The sequence below is a fragment of the Plectropomus leopardus genome, chromosome 16 (assembly GCF_026936395.1).
Source record: "Plectropomus leopardus strain MGB_pleo_1.0 chromosome 16, ASM2693639v1, whole genome shotgun sequence".
In the NCBI taxonomy this organism is placed as follows: domain Eukaryota; kingdom Metazoa; phylum Chordata; class Actinopteri; order Perciformes; family Serranidae; genus Plectropomus; species Plectropomus leopardus.
In genome coordinates, this window is record NC_142191.1 from 32,429,370 (window position 1) to 32,445,216 (window position 15,847).

The 15,847-nt window shown below is 37.1% G+C and overlaps 1 protein-coding gene across 2 annotated transcripts in view; it reads right to left on the reverse strand.

Moving 5' to 3' along the window:
• adgrf7 (adhesion G protein-coupled receptor F7) overlaps nucleotides 1-9,633 on the reverse strand; it is a 32,284-nt gene extending 22,651 nt beyond the window's left edge. For both annotated transcript variants that reach the window (XM_042503372.2, XM_042503371.2), the window contains exons 1-8: nucleotides 9,475-9,633; nucleotides 4,372-4,478; nucleotides 4,118-4,163; nucleotides 3,891-3,959; nucleotides 1,356-1,505; nucleotides 1,078-1,245; nucleotides 828-857; nucleotides 598-678 (exon numbers count right to left, since the gene is read on the reverse strand). In XM_042503372.2, the coding sequence (XP_042359306.2) occupies nucleotides 598-678; nucleotides 828-857; nucleotides 1,078-1,245; nucleotides 1,356-1,505; nucleotides 3,891-3,959; nucleotides 4,118-4,163; nucleotides 4,372-4,473 (646 nt within the window). In that variant the 5' untranslated portion in view covers nucleotides 4,474-4,478; nucleotides 9,475-9,633. The remainder of the gene's footprint in view (nucleotides 1-597; nucleotides 679-827; nucleotides 858-1,077; nucleotides 1,246-1,355; nucleotides 1,506-3,890; nucleotides 3,960-4,117; nucleotides 4,164-4,371; nucleotides 4,479-9,474) is intronic.
• Between the last annotated feature and the right edge of the window lie 6,214 nt (nucleotides 9,634-15,847).

The following is a 15,847-nucleotide window of genomic DNA, read 5'->3' on the forward strand; positions in this document are numbered from 1 at the left end:
TGCAGAGCTGCCTGCTGCTGTGAGTTCTTTATTTTCGCATTCATAAGCACATATTCCACTCATTAATGAAGTTGTTCAAGCTCCTGCAAAGTCAAAAACATGACCCTGCACATGTTTCACAATAAAGTGCCAACAACTGATGGGACTCTGTCAAAAAAGATGTTGTCACAGGACTTTTATTTTGAAACAGAAGCAGGTGAGTTTGAGTGCAGCAGATTTATTTGTATTTACTCATCTCTGTGACGGATAAAGACATTGAAACTGTAATAAAAGGTGGTATAAAGATTGAGAATTTATACAGTTGTAAGAAGTGTTTTAGTCGTCTGTTGTCTAACAGTTGAGAGTTTAATGGTTGTCAGTAGTACTTCTGTTTTTTTTGTCTTAGAACTGAGAATTCTCAGCCACATATTGTTAAAACATGGAAAATGCTTTTGTGCAGCAGATACAGTTTTCTTGACACTGCCAGTGTCTTCCAGGGAAACTTGATTAAGGCTTTTTGATAAAAACGTCTTTCATACATTGACAATATTTAACAATGCAACTGGTAAGTCATTTGTACTTAGTCCATGCAAAGCAAAGATAGAAATATTCCCCTACCAGAAGTCGGTGTTGGCGTTGTTATGATCATTGGCGTTGTTGTGGCCATTGCCGTTGTCGTTGTAACCATTGGTGTTGTCACTGTTAAAAAATATAAAATAAAATAAAAGCAACATGTTCTAATGCTCTTTAAGACTGATAAATGCTTTTTATTTTCCAACTTCTGCTACTAACACTCTTAGATTATTAAAATATGTCCATGCAAGACAAAGCAATAAATGTTTCCATACCAGGAGTCGGCGATGGACATGGAGCGACATCTGTGGAGCAATATTGGAGATTAAATAATTGAGCCACGTTCTTGGGGATTCAGATATAATCAATATTATCATCAAACTCAGATCGCTTTAGAAGCGACTCTTTGTTGAGCCAAACCATGTTTAGGTCAAAATACATAACACAGCCAGATACAATCAACGGTTTCCCTTTTTGCAGACAGAATCGTTATTAATGGAACAGCTACATAAGAGCAATGCTTACTTGTGACTGGTTCACAGAACTCTCCGTCAGAAGGAAGTCCATGAATGCACCTACAGGACTGACTGATGGAATCACTGCATGCACCATAGCGGTCACACTTGTCACATGACCAAGCAAACTGCTCTTCACACTGACACTGCAGTCCTCCGGTGGAGTTTTGGGCACACACTTGAAGAGATGTTTCAAAAAACGTCAAATTAGACACTGCTTGATAAAACAGCATTAAATCATCCGTTTAAATAACAAAAGGAAACAAATAAGGCAGCAAAAGCTCTTACATGTGGTGAAATTTAAGTCTAATATTGTTACAGATGGACTGAGGCTGTAGGGCAGAGGGAGACTGGCCACCCTCTCTCTGTATGTTTGAATGAGTGGTTCAAAGGAGGCCGGGAGGCTTAAATCCAGGACGACATCAATGACCAGCAAATCTGTGGAGGAGAACAGCAGAAACACAAGTCTATCACCATCAAACACAGCAATTTTCAAACACTTTTCACTGCAGCAGTCATTGTGGCATGAATTATGCTGATCTTATTCTGGTAACTGACAAAACTTAATAGAGTGGCGCAGGGATGACTTTTTTCTACCGGAAGTCAGCGTCGCCCTGGTTCCTTGGTCAAAAAGCATATGGGATTTTTCCACTGGATTTTGGATGATTGTAAAAAATAAGCTCTGTGGTAAACAAATGTTTATGATACGTCAGGATTTTGTTATGCAAGATAATCTACACAAATAACCACTGTCATGATTTTTGAAGCCTAAATGTAATTCAGACGGACCAAATTTCACACACTTCACTGTGTGCAGTCATCACAACATGTGATATGTTGCCCACGTGGTGCCCACACTTTTTTTTTTTTTTTAATTTTGGGGGCTAAATAAGACAATGTGAAAGTCAAGTCAATTCAAGCCAATTTTTTATTATAAAGACCATTATCACAAATCACAGTATGCCTCAGAGGGCTTTATAGGAGAAAAACAGTACCTGGGGGCGAGCTGCTTCTCCCATCAAATGAGTTTATCATATAGTATATTCTGAAAGACAAGATGAGGGTCTGCTGGCCACTATTGGGCCCCGGGGCCAGACTTTGGACAATACTTCTTTATTTATACAGGTAATCAAGAGTGACACAATATGTAATGTAATAAGTATCCATCTAATGTAACTGTCAGAATTACTTATTTAAAAATATGTTATTGTGATTTTTATTACCTTTGCAATTTTAAGAATTTTAAATTTGAAAGAAATAAATTTGCTCAGGTTTCAAAGGGTTAACTGTCTACATGCAACAGATTCCTCTCTATTTGAAACTAAATGAGTTTGTAAAGTCTTTGCAAAGAACATATGCATCTACATACACAGATGGTTCCTTGTTTCATGATTCAGAAAATAAAAAAACCCAAACTGATCTTATTAAAACAAAGAAAAGACACTTTTCCTACTACAGTAACTGTGAACAAACACAGTGAGATTTTGATGCGTACAAAGCACCATCTACTGATGAAGAGAGGTAATTGCCCTAAAATCAAAATTGATAGAAGGCTACATTAATGATTTACCTACAAATGTTCCTGAATATTTTCCACATTTTTAATTAGTGGCAAATTAAACACACAGAATGACCACAAAGCAACTACAGGCAAAACAACCACAATGAGACACAAAAAAAGACACAAATCAATCACAAGGAAACACACAGTGACTCCAAAGCAACACAAAACAACCCAAAAGACACAAAATGACCTCAAACACACACAATATTACCTCAAAAAAAGACACAAAACAATCATAATGAAACACAACATGACTAAAAGGCAAGAAGACACACAATCATTCAGCTGTCATTAGTGTCATTATTTACACCTGTGCGTCTCATCAAAATGTCATCTGTGAAAAGGGTGGGTTGGCTTTGATTTTCATGATGTCTAGCATTATAAAAAAACATTTTAATTTTATCACTAGGGGTTGACAAATATTGTTTTTTTCAGGGCCAGTACTGATACCAATAATTAATAGTTAATGAGACCGATAAACAATAAATGGAATCAATATGCATTTACACTAAAATTGAAAATCTTTCTGTCAATATATAGAATTTGGAATACAACAAACTCCAACACAAAACTTTGTTGAAATGCCTTTTGCGAATGTTTAATCAAAACGTATGCTTTCAACATCATATACACCAAGTTCCAAGCAACTTTTTTGATGAGGTCCTCCCATGCTGACACTTTCTTTGTATTTCTTAATTAATTAATTTTATCGGCAATCATGCAATTAAACGCTGATATAGATAATCAGCAAAAGGCCAAATAACGGCCATTATCGGGTCGCGTCCTAAAATCCAAGAAAAGTCCTAAAATCCTAAAAATATCCTGAAATCCTAAAAATGCCCTAAATTCCACGGATCACCCCTAATTCCTAGAAATTTTGTAAAAATCCTGGAAACATCCTGAAAACCTAGAAAAATTCTAAAATTCTACAAATGTCCAAAAATCCAAGAAATGTCTTAATATCAAATGAACGTCATTAAATCTCAGAAACATTCTAAAATCAAAGAAATATCTTACAATCCTAGAAAAGTCCTGAAATTCTGGAAACATCCTAAAATCCTTGCAATGTGCTAAAATCCCAGAAATGTCATGTAATCCTATAAATGGTCTAAAATCCTCCAAACATGCTGAAATCCTAGAAAATACCCCAAATCCTGGAAATATTTATATTTATACCCTAATATTTTGCAAAAGTGGCCCCAAAGCAAAACAAGTTGAGAATCCCTGCAATAGGGCAACAAAATAAAAGGGTGTTGTACCTGTTGTGTTGATTCCTTCCAGCTCCTCTAATTCATTTTGGATTGTAATCTGAGAGGAATTTGAGGAATCTGAGAAGATATAAAATAAACATAATCACAGTCCATTCTTTGGTGACAAGAAAAGGACACATTATGAATTCTGTTTGCACTATCATAATGTGCCACATCGCTGGGTCAATATTGAGCTTGCAGATTAGTCTGTTTCTCTGGACAAATATGAGACTCACCCATTCTTTTTTCTCTGGCTTCTGTGTGTGCTGTACCTATCAATTCCTGAAATGAGCAGTTTTGATTAATGATTAGTAACATTGTACTTGTGTTTGTCCACATATACCAAAACATGTAACTTAACACTAATTATACACAAAACCTACTACAATGACAGATTCTATAAGTCTGGTGATGAATCACATCAGTTGCAGTAGCTCTTGATATGGTACTACAATCTTGAGTGTTAGACCTTATGAATTATTCTTCTTACCTCAAAGAATACACTCATAGACTCTCTATATCCCTGATGCTCCAGGATGTAGCATATAACCAGAAGAACGACCGTGAATCGTAATGCCTTAGGTAATGCCATCTCAACTACAGAGGATACAAGCAAAAACACCAATCGTTACTCAGTCCATTAGAAGACATGCAGGCGTGGATTTAAATGTGTAAAGGGACCACATTATCCATGTCTGTCCAGACAACAAAATCATCTGTATTTGCATTCAGACGGACGACCAGGAGTGGGTATACAGGATGTCGCATTAAATCAGTAAATGTTGTATTTTCAAACCTAATAATCATTAGCAATGATATAGTTGAGTTTTCTTATTAGCACATAATTATTTATGAAAACGGTTTTCACATTCTCATACTGTACTTTTCATCTTTCTCTTTTAATGACATTTAAATACTTTGACTTGATTGGCATGATGCATTACTGTACATATTTCCAAAGCATAAAAGTTGCCATTAATCACATTGCATCAACATCAGTGAAATAAACTAAAAGACAAATACTCTCTCTATATATATTTTTTATATATAGTAGGGACGATAACAATTAATAAATGATCAATTAATCAATTGTGAAGGATTAAAAAATATATGCTATATGTAACTGTGAAATTTGATTGAGGAAAAAATGCATTTGGTATTTGAAAAAAGCAAAGTTGTTTTCTTTCTCAATATGTATATATATACGTGTGTGTGTGTGTTTTTATTTTTATTTATGTTTGTTTTTTTCGGACTCAGAAAAATGAACTCAATTTACACTAATTAATTCTGCTACTCTGTCTGTACAGTTCCAAAAGTACTAATAAACAGTCCAGGTCCAAAAATAAAAAATGAGTTCATGGCTGCAGATGTTTTAATCATGCCGGTAGTTGTCTTTTCAAAAATGCAGTAGGCCTACCTTCCTGTTAACTGAAACTTGTGATTGTCATTCAAGTCTGAAGTTATGATCTCAGCTCATTTACATATCTCCCATTGTGATCAGCACGTCTTCTGAAATGAACAAAGCTTGCTTACAGTGGGGACTTTCTGCCAGGTTAACTTGTTGGCTTAAATCCAATGTCCTGGTGAAAGAGCCAAGTTCAGATAAAATTCTTTAAATCAAAGCTCCAAAGCAGTTTTTCAAACTTCACAACTCTTCCAATGGGTATTATTTAGACTATTCAATGATGCACAAAAAGCAACAGTGCAATAAAACTCAAAATTTTTGATGAAGTTTGTTTACAAGACTGGCATGCAAAAAGAAAATTCTGGGATTATTTAACCCTTTGAAACCTGCAGCAACATGTTGTTTCTTGGGCTTGTGCACATTGGTAAGCTTTCTTTCAAAAACATGGGGGAAAAGGAAATGAGCAGCTTGGCATGAAATGTCCCATATATTGCAAGAAGTTAGTAGATTTAGAAAAATTTTTTTGAAAAGGGAAAAATTTCTAGGGGAAACAAGTAAAAAAGCTAAGGAAAAACTATACTATAATCACCACAATTACATACTTAAAATGATGTTACAAAATTATCATATTTTTTATAAATAATAATAACTTATTTATTTATTATCAGTTTCTTGCTAATCTTTGGGTCATGTTTTCTTTTGTTCTTCCAATGTTTTTGAAAGAAATCAAGCCTATTTTCTCTGAAAATTTGAAAATAATATAAAAAACTATTTAAAAGGGAGATGACTTAGAAAGAGTGTTTAAATATTACAATAATTAAGTAACATATTATAAAATATGTAATTGTGATAACTAACTATAAATATAATTTTCAAATTGAATGTACTTATTTCTATTTATGCAGTTGTGGATCCGTCATCCGTTGTTTGTTTTAAAGAAGAGAAAAAAAAGATTAAAAATGTAAATTGGGTTTGGTGTGAAAAAACTGGAGATTTTATTTTTAAGCCATATCACCCAGGCCTAAGCCTTACTTCTTAAGATCTCACATTTGTTGATACTTCACTCCAGGATGTTTGATCCATCTATCTTTTAACATCACTAAAACCTGATGGTTAGGATTTCATTAAATGCAAAGGATCAAAAGTGTGTAGAAGTCTGGGGGATAAGTCTTGTCTTGGGGAATCCAGACCCTGTCGAATGTCAAAGCCTGTGTTGACACTGAAATATTTGATGACCAAAGCCAAGTTCAGTCAAGCTGTTGCAGTCACCTAAACAGAAGCATAACTTATTTACACCTCTGTAGCCTTCAGCAAAGTTAGTAAGAACAAACATCTAAAACCTAAAAAAGTTGATATATTCAACTTGTCTAGTACATACAAACAACTTAATAACTGCTCCAACTGTTTCTCTTGCAAACACCAAGTAAGTTTGCAAGTGTTTGTGTTGTTACTATATTTTCATCCCGTAAACAAAAATTGTTAAGTCATGCTTCCTTTAACCTCATGATACTGAGAGTGTAACACAAGATTTATTCACTTCCTGGAGATCACTCACTTTCTCATGCTAGAGAGCAAGTTTTGATTCTAAAAATGTTCTGAGAACAATTATGCAACCAATGCAATGTTTTAGTAATGTTTTCAGTGGAATTGTTTCTTGAATATCCGAGAATGTTCTCCTTAAATTTCAGGGTAACTATCTAAAACAAACAAAAAAAAGTTAACATATTACATTATATTTTAATGAAAAATGATCTGTTGTCTCAGGTCTCAAAAACATGTTCTAAATGTTGCTTTGAAGTTGTCCTTCCTTTGTTCTCATGTAACATTGTGGGAATGTTTTATAAAAGAACATTTCACGATCTGTCACCTCTCATCACCAAAACATCCTCAGAATGTTGCAGTTAAAATGTTGCATGTTAGTCAGCATTTAACCTTACATGAACATTTTTTGAAATTATGAACATCCTTAAAATGTTCTTTGAGCATTACATCAAAATGTTTTCTTTAAAAATGTATTTGTGGGTAACGTTGGCCAATGTTGTGGGAACGTTCCCTGCTAACTGGGCTATTTTGTTCTGTTATCATCTCCATCTTCAAAACTTTGCTCCAAAACAGTCCACTTAAATTACTTAGCTCCATTACATCGACTCAGTTCACTTTAGAAATGATTGGAAATGAATTTAACCCTTTGAAACTTGAGACAGTTGGCTTGATTTCTTACGAAAACATGAGAAGAAGGCAATGAGCAACACAAGAAAAAATGACCCCAGAAATTAGCAAGAAACTAGAAAAATGTACAAGAAAATTCCCTAATAAATTTGTTAAAAAAGGAACTAGAAAAAAATATTTCTATATTATATTAATTCTTTAACATAAAATATGTAATCATGATTATTTGCTATAAATATGAATTCCCTGAGCTTTTTATTGCTTATACATTTTTCTCTTGCTTTTAATTTTTTTAATATATTAAATATAATTATTTTTTGCAGTTGTGGAACATTTTTTATCAAGTCATCAAGTCAACTCATTGCCTTTTTCTCTCCATGTTTCTGAAATAAATGTCACTCCAGGTTTCAAAGGGTTAACGCTAATATGAGATGAGATTTTTATAACCAGCTAGATGTTATATTGTTTGTCAGGAAATTCATAAAAAGTACAAGAATATTACCTGAAAATTAGTAACAAACCAAAAAACCAACACTAACAAGTAAAAACAAAAAAGGAGAGCTCAAAAAACACCAAAGAAGAAAATAATAAAATAAAGTTTTGTTAAACATTTCTTACATCACTCAGTTCAAAGGTTCATACACTTGTGAAAGCTGAGAAAAGTGATGTTGCCCCAGGTTTCAAAGGGTTAATATTCTGTATTTTTGTCGATGTTTTGTTCTTTTAATACTTTGAACTGTTGAGAATGAAAATGTAATCAACCAGTCAATCAACAGTCTGCATATTTCAGCCTTCTTCCTTGTTCCTTTTACTTTGACTGATTTACTGTAGCTGGATCCAGACATTTTCACACAGTCCCCACTGTCCTCTGGCTCACCTGGTAGAGTGTCTATAGATTATATCATTCTAGCCTGAGTTCTTTGCAGCAGTCCAGGTTAAATTCCACACCATTCCCCCTCTCTCTCCCAACTTTACTGTCTACATTTCTATCCTATCAATAAAAGGCAAAAAACATCTTTTCAAAAATTATCTAAAAAAGCGTTGTATTCTATTCTAGTTATAGCTTTCACTTCTCCCAGTTATCTCGTAATAGCTATGGTTAGATCTTTCAGCGCTGTTTGATGAGTTTGGAACTAGAACAGGCTGAACCATGTGCCTTTGTTTCCCAAACATTACATCATGGCATCCATAGCATCATACTGAAACATCAACAGCAGACGCAGACCGAGAGCATAATGTATACTCTATATGCTATTCATTTCTTATGTGAAGCCAAAAGTGAATTGAGTTCTTTGAATAACAACATAATTTTCTAGTATTTGTAGCATACCATGCTAGTCGCCTATGTCATGTTAGTAAGAAACTTCAACACTTTCTCATCTCAACTCGTCCTGATGTGACCTTTACTAGTGTCCTCAGGCTACACTCAAAATAAAAAGAGACAAAGCTTTGGTAAGCATGATTTCTAAACTCTGAAACACAAACCATATTATTACCATATCATGTCGGCCCGTTCTTATTCCCAGGTCATCAAATACCAACACTTTGTCACGTTCCTTGGCATGTGATATATACACTAAAGGCAACATTTTAGACTGACAAAGTCTGTTGATGTTTCGAGTGAGGGAAGATAGATTAATAAACTTTCACCCCGGACAATTTCTTGCACTTTGTGGAATATTTCTTGCCAAGTTGCTCATTGCCTTCAAAAATGTTTTTTATATGAAATAAAAACTGATTTAAAAATAGAGAAAAAAAAAAAAGTTATGTCGATCTAAGAATCAAAGGGTTAAAAAAAATCAATATATAACATGCATTTCTCTACATTCAGTCTTTAAATCATTTCATATATAAAATGGTAACATGTTATAAATGTCAAATTGCTGTGCTGTTTCGTTCTTATACATGAGTCAAGCCTGTCTGAGCTACATCAAATCCATTCCTTCTCTGTAAGTAATAATAACTACCCATATAAAAGTAAAAGTAATGTTTTAAAATGATAAAACAACATTTGTTTACCGTATTGGCTTCTTGCTTCCAAACAGTGCTGCTGTCAGGAGGGGATGATCATTTTACTGTGCGTCTGTGGATACAAAGACGGGTGATCAACTATGCTGAAAAAGCCATCAGTCACTTCCTGGAATTCTTGGTCTGAGTCACATACCTGTCTGGCAAGTCAATGACTTGATTCTTGGCGCAGGTTGTAGGGACACTGCTTGATTGTGGCGCAGAGAGCTGTAGGTGGGACGAGTTCCACACAGAAGTTGAAGCATGCACAGGAGGCTGATATTCCAGCAGGAGGGCATTATCAATTATTATGATTATGTTTTCGGTTAAAATTATCTGCAAAAAAATATAGATGGTAACTTTATTAATCCCATAGGGAAATTCAGGTTTCCAGTATTTTAGTGCCTTGTTATACAGACATAAAAACAGGAGAAAAGAACCCCCACAACAAACAATAAAAGAGGTAAAATATAAAAAGGATATATAATAAAAGAAAAAAAACATGTGGTGTTTGTGATAAAATAAATTAATAATCATAAATATATTAGTTTAAAATGCACAGTGATTGCAACATGAATGCCTGAATGAACAGCACTTCAGTGAGTCAGATCCTCCCGTCCTCTGACGTTAGCGATGTGATCTAAAGTTAGATTGGAATTTTTCCATTTTTTTTTTTCATTTAGACTTCCTTGAAAATCTGTTTGAGAAAAGACTTGACTATAAATAAAAGTTAAATGATCCCTGCTGCTCTTTCTTCTTGCTGCTGAACATGTTCCTCCTTCTTTAGAAGCCCATTAACCCTTTGAGACCTGAGCAAATTGGCTTGATTTCTTTCAAAAATATGTGAAGAAGGCCGTGAGCACGAGATAAAATCACCCAGAAATTATAGTACTAGAAATAGTAATTATAGTACAAGAAAATTACTAGAAGATTAGTTAAAATAAAATAAAATAAAATAAAATAAAATAAAATAAAATAAAATAAAATAAAATAAAATAATAAAGAGTGTTTTGAAAAATTGCTTATAAATGATATTAATTTTTGGGGTGCCCAGTACCTCAGTTGATAGAGCGGGTGGCCCACGCACAGAGGCTACATCCTTACCACAGCGGCCACAAGTTTGATTCCGGCCTTGGCCCTTTGCTGTCATCCCTTCTCTCTCTATCCCCCTTTCACGCCCAGAAAAAAAATGCATGAACAGAAAGGTGTCCAATTACAATCACATCTGTATTTAGTCTATTGCCACTGAAGCTCAGGGAGCACAGTCAAATCATATTAGTTTACTGTAAAGAAAGATGCTACAATATGTCAAGTAGATAGTTATATTTATTTACATGTAGTTTTTCTTTTATTTGAGCTGTGCATGATATACTTCATAATTTCAAGGTGCAGTCTTTCATAATTTAACACCTATATTTATTTAGGTTAGAATCAAACTTTATTTAAGCCAGCTATGTGTGTATGTATACCAATTTACCTGTCAATTAAAATATTGTCACAGCGTTTGGCCATGCGTTCTTTAAGATGAAAACTAAAATACAAATTGGATGATTGAATATGAATTTTATTTCTGTGCCAAATAATGCACCCATTCAAAAAAACAACAGCATTTTTGATCATGCAGTTTAATTTTCAGATTTGCTATTTCATTTGAGTTCAGATCAGTATATGCTTCCTTCACAACCCACAGCAAACTGTATTCATCAGAAGTTAACAGGAGCTATGAGCACCCTGTTGTGGTCCTCTCCAGAAACAACAGAGCACTGTGTTGTACAGCAGTAGAGAGGACATAGTTTTATATTTAGTAGCAAAAGCAAAGGCAGATGTAGGCTGATGACGTTTTTATATAACTGAAAAAAACTAAACAAAAAAAACAATAATGATAAGGGGACAACATGTCACTGTGCTGACAATGAGATGTGCTTATGAAAAAGAAGTTAGAGCATGTGTTTTATTTCTGATGAAAGATATTACTTACTTACTCCCATAAAACTTTAATTAACAGCCTGGGCTATTATTTGCTTGCACCACCTAACTCAACGGGCTTATATTTGGGACAGGCACCTTTATGGGACTCCTCCCTGAGCTACCACCTTGGTAGAGGGGTTTGCATGTCCCAGTGATCCTAGGGGCTCAGTTGTCGGGGGCTTTATGCCCCTGGTAGGGTCACCCATGGCAAGCAGGTCTTAGGGGAGGGAGCAGACAAAGTGTAGCTTACCAGACCCCTTCTGATAAAAAAGACAAATGGTTCAAAGTTCCACTCGCCCGGACGCAGGCCCCCCCTGTAGCCAGGCCTGGGGGTGGGGCTCGATGGCAATTGCCTGGTGGGGCCCAGCTGGGCATAGCCCAAAGAGGCGACGTGGGACCTCCCTCCCGTGGACTTTTTGGAGTCCTTAGACCGGGTGCTGGAGAGCGTTCCTTCTGCTGGGGGACTTCAATGCCCCCCCCCATCTGAACTCGAGTGGTGTTTTGTTATTGGACTTCTGTGCTCGTCATAGATTGTCCATAACAAACACCATGTTCAGGCATAAGGGTGTCCATATGCACTTGGCATCAGGACACCCTAGGCACAGTTTGATGATCAACTTTGTAGTCGTATCGTTGGACTTGCAGGTGTATGTCTTGGACACTCGGGTGAAGAGAGGGGCGGAGCTGTCAACCGATCACCACCTGGTGGTGAGTTGGCTCCGATGGTGGGGGAGGACCTCGGTCAGACCTTGCAGACACAAACCCAAACACATTGTGAGGGTCTGCTGGGAACGTCTGGCAGAGTCTCCCGTCAGAAGGAGCTTCAACTCCCGGGTCCCGGGGGAGGAAGGGACATTGAGTTCGAGTGGGCCATGTTCCGTGCCTCCATTGCTGACCTCGACTCAGGATGTTGTGGATCGGTGGAAGGAATACTTCGAAGATCTCCTCAATCCCACCAACACGCCTTCCGGTGAGGAAGCAAGGCCTGGGGACTCAGGGTTGGGCTGTTCCATCTCTGGGGCTGAGGTTACCGAGGTGGTCAAAAAGCTCCTCGGTGGCAGGGCCCCAAGGGTGGATGAGGTCCCCCCGGAGTTCCTTAGGGCCCTTGATGTTGTGGGGCTGTCGTGGTTGACATGACCCTGCAACATTGCGTGGACATCAGGGGCAGTGCCTCTGGACTGGCAGACCGGGGTGGTGGTCCCTCTTTTTAAGAAGAGGGACGGGAGGGTGTGTTCCAACTATAGGGGGGTCACACTCCTCAGCCTCTGTGGTAAGGTTTATTCAGGAGTTCTAGAAAGGAGGGTCTGCCGGACAGTCGAACCCTGAATTCAGGAGGAGCAAGGCAGGTCTGGATAAGCAGGAGAAAATGGATGGATGGATGGATGGATGGATGGATGGACCTTTATGGGACGGATTCAGAATCAGAATCAGAATCAAGTTTTATTGCCAAGTACATTTACATACACACAGAATGTGACTTGGTGTTTTGGGGCAAAACAATAAAAAAAGGAAGAATAAAATAATTTATTTATATAGAGTACGACACATAAAAGTAACAATTTAAAAATACAAAATGAAATAATGAAATCTAAAGAACACAAAATGTATGTACAAAAGATGTAATGGAGGAATTGCAGTGAAAATATCTACAGTCAAAATACATTAACCTGCAGTGTGCAGTGTAAACAGAGAGAGTCCAGTCCAGTGTGCATTTATGTAATGCATAAAAACTGATTTAGACCAGTCCTGTGTTCAGTCACCTCTGATTTGAGCTTTGAGTGTAACTTTCTAGCATCATCATAGTTAACTTTTCTATGTTCGACACTGGAAACATTGTGGAGACTATCAATTGTTCTTTTTTCTGCTGTCTGGGTATTCAGTTACATAACAGCATGATGCAAACAGAGGCATTCCATCGAGACTTAATCATCATTTTTACACCTTAGAAAACTTCCAGCTTGACAATCAGTCAATAAACAGAATGCACTCCCTCGACTATATTGAGGGCTAACTCACACTCATTATTTGTTTCTTGTTTTTCATGAATTTGGACTCAGTGGGTGTATTATGTCATTATTCAGATCATTAAGTAGCCATTAATTTGTGTTGCTCAATTAGTGTTGTTGCTCGAAAACAAAAAGGGCCCAGGTTGAGCAGGTGTGAAGATGCAGGCAAGAAGGGTGTGTGTGTGTGTGTGTGTGTGTGTGTGTGTGTGTGTGTGTGTGTGTGTGTGTGTGCAAAGGCAGCCCAGGGACCAATAACCACAACATACATTCACACCTTTAATTGAAGGCTGTTGCATCACAACGTCTAACTGAGACACAATTATGATAACACATGAGTGAGCAAGCATATGGATCAACAAACATTTCACTTTTATTTCTTTTTAAAAAGTAAACAGTTTAATACAAATGAAGGATTGAATGAAAAGAAAAGTTAAAAATTAGTGTAAAACTTGCATTGCATTTTCAGAAGGAATCTATGTTAGCCATCCTGGCCTCTCAGAGCAGCTGGATAATCCTTTTTATTCTGTTTAAGGATTCATATTCACTGACTAGGTAGTTTTTCATTTTTCCTGAGCCAGCTGGAATCACTGTTCAAACCCTCATCAGCTCATACATTAATAAGTTATCACACTGTTCTTAATACCACAGCGCTCTACCAGAGTGTCTTAAGGTTAGTCTTTGATTCTTTAAACGGACCAAAAATTCACGACAAGATGATTTGAAATATGCAACTACTTGCAATCCAGCTCGTTCTAACATGGAACTCAAACAGCACCGCTCTGTCAGTGCTTTTAGTGTATATGAGTGTGACATCAAAAGCCTGCATCCAACCATAATACGACTGGACTGAAATATATATATAACCTTTATTTAACCAGATAAAAAACCCATTGAGACCAGTATCTCTATCTCAAGGCTGGCCAAGAGTTCGGCAGTCATAAACAGTAACAAGTGACAGTACAGATTAATACATACAGTTTTGATTGGAGGTGCATAAGGACCATGCTGCGTCATCCCACCATGTGCCTTAGTTGACATCACAGTAACACAATCCCGGAATGTGAACAGCTGACACAGAAGGATACTTTAAGCCCCGTACACACTGTGTAATTCTGGGCTGTATCAGAAAAAAGAAAACAATCGTTGCAAAAGTGGCGTGCCAAGTTGGCCTTTTTTCCCAGCCATGATCGCGACACACCGATCGACACACATAAATGCCGCTATAGCAAAGGCTTGATTTGGTCATTTACATTGTTCTCTACCACTACAGCGGTGTAGATGAATGACGCCTGCCAACAACCCTCTGTTCATGTGTATTTACGTCGATGGGCGTGGGTGGTAACCTGCAATTCAGTTGGTGATGTCATCGCACAGTCTGCACACATCAAACTTGATGTCATACCCAAGTTTTTTAAGATCCATGTCTCACAGTGTGGCTTGAACTAAACTTATAAGATTGCAAAACTTCCCACAGTCTGCAGGAGACTTAAAAAATCATAAGATGCAGGAGGGCACTGACAGAACAGCACCATGTGACAAGTTGGGATGAGAGCGTGTCGTGCAATCTGCTGATCTTTAACATTCTGAAAACCTGCTGGTTCACACCAATGCAACAAGATTAGACTTTGCTCCATGCAACAAGTCTGTACTTTTGTTCTGATTTCCAGATTTCAGTGCTTATGCAACATGATACATGAGATGAGATGTGACCGGACAAAACCTGTTGCATCTGCATGGTACCCTGTTGAATGGCTTCAGGGTTAAAACGCTGCCAGTAACAAAGTAATATAAGGAGAATGAAGGTCCCTATAGGGTGGGCAGAAGGGGTGGTGGATGGGTCCAACAAACCCCGGACTTTCATGAGGAAGTCTGGTGTTTGCTTCCTGTCTGAATGTGTTTTTTTTTTTCTGTACCTTACCATGTGCCTCCTTCCTCTAATCAATAGATCCTCTAATCCTAACCATCTGTGCCTTTGTTGCTGAAACATAACCATGTGCTTTTGTAGTGTAAAACCACCATGTGGTTATGCTGCTGGTGTTGGTAGCAGCATCCTGGAAAGTCAACAGCAGATGCTGTAAGCTGCAGCAAAAGCGGTGACAGGTCACTTAGCAATGTTCAACAGCACAAGGAAAAGCAAAAGCGCTGGAAAAGCAGTGACTGCTCACTAAGAAACGTTTAACTACACAAATGTTGCTGGAAAAGCGGTGACGGGTTGCTAAGAAACGTCTATTTTCAAGAAAAGCTGCAGGTTTTTTTCCTGGGAATGAAAGTTTAAAATGGGCATATTAAACTGTAATGAGGCATAGCAAAAAATGAAGAGTACACACATACATACACACACACACACACACACACACACACACACACTTTTTTTTTTGTTCGTCTTGAATATCTCATGGGTGCAGTAAGGT